This window comes from Diadema setosum, chromosome 20, assembly GCF_964275005.1.
Source record: "Diadema setosum chromosome 20, eeDiaSeto1, whole genome shotgun sequence".
NCBI classification, from domain to species: domain Eukaryota; kingdom Metazoa; phylum Echinodermata; class Echinoidea; order Diadematoida; family Diadematidae; genus Diadema; species Diadema setosum.
This window is the reverse complement of record NC_092704.1, coordinates 25,620,643-25,628,635: the sequence shown is the minus strand read 5'-3', so window position 1 is coordinate 25,628,635 and position 7,993 is coordinate 25,620,643. Positions and strand designations below refer to the sequence as shown.

The 7,993-nt window shown below is 40.6% G+C and overlaps 1 protein-coding gene across 1 annotated transcript; it reads right to left on the bottom strand.

The window, feature by feature from the left end:
* Positions 1–2,950: 2,950 nt before the first annotated feature.
* LOC140243931 (pancreas transcription factor 1 subunit alpha-like) lies at positions 2,951–7,087 on the bottom strand. Its single transcript, XM_072323601.1, has 2 exons — positions 6,634–7,087; positions 2,951–3,240 (listed from the first exon to the last, which is right to left on the bottom strand). Exons 1-2 carry the CDS (start codon positions 7,085–7,087, stop codon positions 2,951–2,953), a joined length of 744 nt encoding a protein of 247 aa, XP_072179702.1.
* Positions 7,088–7,993: the final 906 nt, after the last annotated feature.

The window sequence follows — 7,993 nt, the reverse complement described above, 5'->3', positions numbered from 1 at the left end:
AAAACAAATGTATTTCATTTAGGATCTGGGAGACTGCAATGCTCAGACTGGGGCAACAAAACTTCAATGAAATCAATATCATTGTGTGTGTGTGTGTGTGTGTGTGTGTGTGACAGAAACCGGACGCACCTTGCTACCAGTTCCACTCAGTGAACGTAAATCGCATGAACACTATAACACAGTGCCATCAACATAAATATGAGCCATATAGACAAGATAATTCATCTGTTTTCATGTTAGATTTTTATTCCGTTCATGCCATCATCAGAAAAGTTGTTTCACAAGATCAAATGAGAGCAATAACTGAGTTTGTGCCCGTCAAACGGGGAGTGAGTTAGTTGGAGAAAAATCAAACCTATGCTTGAAATATGAATTTACATAAGACAAACGGCAAAAACCATCATTCTGGATAATCACAACACAAAAACAACGTAATATGGTCATTTCAATAATCGACGCCCGGTGTAGCACATCATTCTGTGATAAAGCGGAGATGCAATTTCTTGTGCATAACTTCTTGAGCTGATACCAAGGGTAAAAATGAGATTTTATGCTTTAAGATTAAAGGACCTATACACGACAGTAACACATGATATTTCTAGTGTATACTTCAGAACATATACGAAAATACTGCATTCGTCATGAATTCTCAATACCGATAACGCTACCAGAAGAGTTTATCATCACAATCTTGTATCCCAGAAGTATATAGAGTGAAATTGATTGCGTCATAGGGTAATCCCAGAAGGTAATCCCAAAAAGACGGATTTTGAGTTTGATCCGAGAATATTCAATGCACACTTAGAAACGTCCACAAGCACACGATTTTGAAAATGTACAATGTACCCCTCTCTTTCGGAATGTTATGCAGAATAGAAACAACAAACGTCTCAGCAAGAGTAATGAAATGTAATTGAATTACCGGTACATCAAACTAATAATTATGTTAATCACCTTGTTCGGTGTTTGCGCATTATATAAGGGTATTATAACTAGTTGATTTCCTGCGTGAGAATCTTGGATCCCGGTACATCAAAAAAGGTGTCATATATCTAAATCATTCCAATATTTGTCAGTTAATAATTAAACTCAAATTGAAATTCAGTAAGATATTGCACCCTAAAATCCGCAGGGAAGGAAAATATAAATATCTCTTTTCATGTATCAGATGACCCTTGTCGGAGTTCGTTGTGGAAGGAGAAATTATTTTTAGTATTACAACAGCAATGGAATGAGAAACGGACAGATTGCAATATTTCTCTTGAAATTATTTTCATCCTCAGTTACCAATAATTCAAACGAAACAAAACACCGGTATATCAATATAGTTTAAAAAGCTCCCCTTCCCGCGTTAAAAAAAAAGAAAAAAAGAACAAATATTTTAATATAGCCTCAATAGGACTGTACGTATTGTCAAACTTAATCAAGAATGATTTAACTGTTTCTTTGTTTTTGTTTTGACCTCTCACCTTTAATTAGCACAAAACAGCCCTACCAAAGAAGAGAACAAGACACGTATATATAAAATCTCGAGTTAAAATAATTTGATATATACATCTTTGTATGTACAAAATCACACCAAATATACAGATGAAAACAAACATCATTTAGCGAACTTTCTAACTTCAAGGCACTATCGGATCAGTATATAAACACTGTAGACTGGAAATTCTGTTTCCGTCTCTTCTATATCTCCATGAATGATTTGACAGATATACAATCGAAATCGACCGAAAAATGGGTACATTTAAAAGTTGTTGATATCGTTGATAATTAAGGGCGAGTTGGAAGAAAGCTGAGTTTTCATAACATTGATGAATATTTGTTTGTATGGAGTTTTGACCTTTTTCTTCAACTTTGAGATTTGAGTTACGTTAATTTTTTCAAGAGTTGGGGAGAAATGTTGAATATGATTCATGATTTTTTTGACAAATGAGGAACTGAGAGTAATTTTTCAATGACTAGTTGCTCTGCAGAGGTATAGTAATATATTCGTCAACATCTGAGCAAAACTTATGTTCCGGAAAGTACCAAGTTGACAAGGACAATGTTGGAAAATGATTTACTACTTGGTAAAACACCACAGTAACTTCTATTAACACCAAGGAAAGAGGATCATTTTGGTTGAGTTATGAAGAATATATATATATTTTTTTTCTCTCTAATAGAGTTGAGGTTCGAAGGATTCTCAGAGTTGAAATTCGACAGGACCGAGCCCCTTCATTGTTTAAAGGTGCTGACACAATTTGCGCGTTTAATTTGGATTTGTTTGTATTTGGAACAAACGTTACTTTTCAACTCACTTCAAAGTTAAAAAAGACAAATCACTTTCCGACGCTGCGAGTTGAAATAGGATGGAAGACATTCGATTTTCTTTGCTATTCCCTCTTTCTCTCTCTCTCTCTTTCCCTCTCTCTTCTTCTTCTTCTTTTTTTTTTCTTCTTCTTCTTCTTCTTTTCACGAGCATCACTACATGCAAAAGTCAAGTATAAATTGCGAACATACCATTGCTCTGCAATTTAGTTGTATCTCATTAGATAAGAAGTTAGACCCCAAGTCTTATTCCTTTTTTTTTTTACTGCATTTTTTGTAGAGTTGCCTATTAAAAGTTGATATTGAGTTTGGATTTTTTTTTCCTCCGTCTCTTTCGGTCACTTAATGTTTTTATAAAAGTCTGAGAAGAATTACTCAACTGACATTTAGAATTCTTATTAACTTCTTTTAGAAATACCTTGAATTCTACTATCCAAATCCATGAAACATTGTAGAACCAACAATTTACTTAGTTGAGACAGAAATATCTTTCCACAAATGAAAGTATAATCATACTCGATCATACTTGAATGAGTCGAAGGACCCGGGAACTATCCCGATAGAGAAGAAACTGCACTCGTCAAGTGCAAAGAGTTTGTCCAACAGTGGAGGTATACGTTCTGTTTATCGCACAAAGTCAATGGGCTCTCTCCTCCAAATGATGATGGATGGGCGAGAGTTGTTGCGCAAAGGACAGCTCTTCCAGCGTTGTCATGCCAACAACATCATCGGGCACACCCGCGGACCCGGACGAGACGTCTCCGTCTTCCATCGAGAGCGGGGAGGACGACTGGCGGGGATCCTCGGGCGTCCAAACCTTGGCGGTCATGGTGCCGTTGGGGCCGGGTTGCGTCTTCTTCTCGTTGCACCACGAGAGCGAGTGGCCTGCCAGGGGGATAGCTCCGTACTCCATGTCAACCGGCGAGCCTGTAAGAAAACGAAAGTTAATAACAACATAACAGAAACGTGACTACATTAGCAAACTATTGAGCGACTTCAAAGTTTTAAGTTTTGGATATGCATGGCATTGAGCACATAAGATGGTGATACTTCGGGTTCTTCTTCGTTCACTTTGACCAAGTAGCTCTTTGCTTTGACAGTTCTGAACGCATCTTTCCTTTTAAAGCGAGATATACCAACTAATCTCCTTGTAACGTGTCTAAAACCATCGAGACATGAAGAGCTACACCACATATTACGAGAGGGGGTATATAAAAAGGACCCCCAAACTTTGACCACTTCTTGAGTCAACGTCTTATACCCTCTGGTGTAATCGTTAATTAACTCTAATCGCCCATCTTCTCTTCTTTTTCTTTTTACAAAGAGGAAAGGGGAAGGGTGGCAGATAGAGGTCGACGGGAAAAAAGCAGGAGGGAAATCCGTTAATCGGCTGTTGAAGTATCTTCATCTTATACTCTACAGCGTTTCAGGATTAGAGAAGGGGGGCTAAATTGAAACCATGCTACCCTTGTGCGGCGCATCTCGGAGCGGATTAGACCGACCCGTACAAATAGACTTAACGGGCCCTGTATGGAAACTTGTTACCGGTATTAGGGGATTTGTGTTGTTGGGAAAAGGAAAACACGGGTGTCTTAATTGTAATGGCGCACATCTCGTGGTTTCGACAGCGCTTTGAGAGGAAGACTTTCAATACTTTTATACTTTGTTTTTTCATCATAGCAGAGTAAGGGAGAGTTGGGAAGTAGACATGGCCAGCAAAGGAAGTTTGAGGAGATGGGCATAAAAATTGAAACCACCAACCCAGCATGACACCATCTTTTTTTTCTCACGACATGATCGTGTTGATCATGACTGACATTTTACATAACCGACTTGTCTCTCAAATTAAGTCAAGTTTAAGACGACATGACGTGTAACCCTGATAAATTGTTGAGTGACTTTGCAGACGTGACGAGGGTTGAAGAGAAGCTCAACTTGGGAGCGAGGAAGTATCACAAACGTCATGTGAGTGATGCCGCCTTAATTGATGGCAGTGTTAAAGCGGCCAAAGAAAAGAATGACATGTTGTCATAATACTCTTACTACTGTATAGTTGTCTAGAATAACTGACAGGCAGATGACAGTACAGATAATGAGACGACGAATGTGCATGTACAATCACAGATACTTGTATGTCTGCTGGGCACCCTTGCGATTGAACTGTAATATCAGAGAGAGTGAATATACTGAAGAAGGCGAAGAAAATGAATATAGAAAAGCAGGAAGGGGGAAGAAATGACGACCATATGATGATGATGATGATGATGATGATGATGATGATGATGAAGGAAGAGAAGAAGAAGAAGGAGAAGGAGGAGGAGACAGAGGCAACAATCCTGGGCAAGAAGGGAAGTAGACAACTATGAACAGAAAACCAACGCGAAGTTCGTCATTCAACATCAAACTGTAGTCAAATAACCAGGTCAGAATTTGATAAGGCGAAATGAATTGTATGCTTGATTGTAACAGCTAGTAAGAACAACCAAGACTAGCAGGTATAGTAGCTAAGAATGATATTGTTTTCGGACAGAATAAGACGTGCGAAGCTATTAGTCGGTCTCTATCAGAGGATGTGGCGGAAAGACAGTGCTCGTAGTTGAAGTTCTTGTCGGCTGGCGAGGTTATAGGTTTTCGCCTAGAAAATGGTAGCATGCCAGGAAAATTTTAATGTGAATGATCTGAGCTCAGGTGGTCGTCTTATTTGAACAAGATGGTGAAATGAATCAAGCTCTGCTTTTGAACTCCTTGCAACTTTGAATGTATTCGGTTAAAACAGAATACTGCGCTAGGGCGCTCTAGTTTTTAGCGGTCTCTCTTATCCCCCTTGTTTTTACTCGACCTTCGATTTGCAGGCAAAGTGAAAAACCCACATTGTACCTGTCGGATAAAGCCAGGCATTGTACGAGCGATTGTAATGTCCTAGGCCCGAGTTTGTATACAGTCTTCTGTGCATGCATTTCAATGGACCCCTTTCACCTCCTTCACCGTTATCGATCGCTGATCGATCGCATCTATCTGCAAGACTCGATACGACTGAAATACCGCTCTTATTTCTCTATCCCTCCACCCATCTTCTATCATGTAACAACACTAATCCACTGGATCCGGGGGTCCTAATACCTTAATCTGTACACAGCGGGTAGCAGAGTGGCCTAAGGCCATAAAATGAGCATTTCGAAAATGTTCTTGTTAACAAGAAGGAGGTGTCATTGTCAGTTGTTGGTTTCCTTTTCTCTTCTTTTTATTCTTTCTATGAGAACGGAGAGCCGTTCCATGGGTCTCTATCATAGAGTCATGATGTATACGATGTCTTTCACGAACGTTAACGTCCATGTGGTGTCTATTGAGAAAAAAAAAGCGGGCTACACATTACGCTGTAAACCTTTTAAAATCGGGAAAATGATGAGAGGTGGCTGTTAAATTTCTTAACATTGAGACAGAAGAACAGTAGTTCAGATACATGTTTGGATGTTCATGTTTGTTTGTTTTTTTTTAAGAAGAGTACGAAATATCCTTCGCTGCTATGAGCCGTGTATGGGTTGTCTAATTTTCTATTATAAATTCGATTTCAACAATGCTAAATTATTCACCACGGTAGAGATGTACTCATATTTTTTCATTTTGAAACCATTAAAAAAAAGCTATACTTGGCACAAACATTGTATTGTTATTTAAAACACATCGTGCAGCGCGCAACACATCGCAATCATAGGCAAACAGCTCAACTCAAGATCTCAGAGAAAACTCTCAGAGCTCTTTTGATCTATTCACTCAGTAAAAACACCTTACTCTGCGAGAACTTAGGAGCCTTTGATATTGTAAGTATATCAGTATGTAAGCTCGTTGAGATAAAGTAGACTGTTGGAAAGAAATGTACCCCCAAATCACGGAAATAACAACCTCTGATTTGCAAGAAACCATTAACTATAATACCTAAAAACTGCCTAAGAAAATTGTAATACCTAAGAAAATTGTTTCTTTCATGTTCTATTCTAAATAAACTAACTGAAAAGAATAACAAAAACTCAAACTCAAACTAAACTCAACTCAGTAACAATAAAAAATGAAATGATGAAAGTTTAATTTGAATCGAGGTTAATGTAAAGTTTAACAATTTCAGGTGTTTGCACTATACAGTGATGTCAGGTATCTGAAATGTAAATGAAATGTAAATTTGTATGACTTGATAATGTCTGTCACGTTTTAAAGTGAACCTCGCAGCAATCTGTTGATGCGTTTTCTTTATTTATTTGAGCAAGGAGTGTCATTCCACTACACTTTTGTTAAATGTCGGGTAAACCGTAGAGGGCTAAAACTCACTTCGATGGCAGATGATGACCTTCTTCTGCTGTTCCTGAGGACTGCTGGTCGGCGACTCTAGGTTCTCCCCTTCGTTCTCCACCATCTCGGCCAGGAAGTTGATGTAGCCGATGGCCAGGCGCAGCGTGTCGACCTTCGACAGCCGCTTCTCATACGGCAGCGTCGGGATGTGCTCGCGGAGCCCCTCGAAGGCGTCGTTGATCGACTGCATGCGTTTCCGCTCCCGCAGGTTGGCGGCCTGTCGCTGGCGCACCTGTTGTGCCGGACACTTGGGCTTGCGCCTTCTCCGTATCGGCTTCCCGCCATCGTGTGGTTGGATGGTCCGCCTCCCGTAGGCCTGAGCCAAGGGTTCGAACACCCCTCTGTCGTAGGGACTTTGAATATTGTGATGGTGATACGAGTAGGCATTCTGATGGTATAGCATTGCGTGATGGTCGTATGAAATGTTCTCCATTGTCCTGGTTTATTACGACGTCGTTTTCAGGATGAGTTAAGTTGGTGAGGTACTGCTGAAGCGCTCCTTAACCTAGGTGAGTTGCGAGGTTGAGTGTCGAAGGGACAAGTTAATCCGATTTTGTTTCAGAAGTAACATGCAAAGAGTACCGCGTCCATCGAGATGATGAGAGCCGACAGTTGGCAGGCAGATGCAATGTCTCTTTTTCTCTGTCTCCTCGGCATCGTCTGCCGGACAAACAGATCCAAACTGGATACACTTGTTGCTGGCGGAGAGGTTACGAGGAGGATTGTCATTGAACTTGAGGGAGCCGCCAAGTTTTATAGCGCCAAGGGAGAACTGTCCAGGCGACGCACTCCGCACCGTTGAGATCTCGATTTTCGGTAAGATGAGGGTCCGTAGCACAGATGATAATCGCTACCAATTCACTGACAAACTCCTTCGGCCAATCAGAAGAGAGCAATGCTCGCGAAACGAACGCCACGCCCAACAAGTGGCTCTTGCGCACGCGAACCCCTCGCTCGCGCCAAACTCACGCAAGGTTTACACACACAAACAGAGCTCGCGAGATCTTGTGTGGTAAGCGTGCGCCGTGTCTCTATATACGGAAGAAAAAAAAACGTAATAAGAGCAAACAGAACTGAATCTCGTGTCTGTATCGTCAAAGGTTTTCGTGTTTACACTGAAATGTATCCAAATTTGTCCCCCATGAAGCATCAGACGGGATCAAATTACGACATAAAAAGGGGGGGGGGGGCTACGCCTTCCGTGGAAAAGCACCATATTTTTATGACCCCGCCCTTTTCGTGTTTCACCAGAAGGTATTTTCTGGCCCTTCAAGTTCCCAGCGCTCCGTTTCACTTGAACTCCTATGGTCAAACAAACCTAAAATCAGTGGTGTTTGTT

Excerpts from the sequence above, each read along its gene's own strand:
- LOC140243931 (XM_072323601.1), bottom strand. The coding sequence starts at position 7,087 with ATGGAGAACATTTCATACGACCATCACGCAATGCTATACCATCAGAAT. Across the intron at positions 3,241-6,633 it reads GGTCATCATCTGCCATCGAA|GCTCGCCGGTTGACATGGAG; the intron begins GTGAGTTTTAGC and ends GTTTTCTTACAG.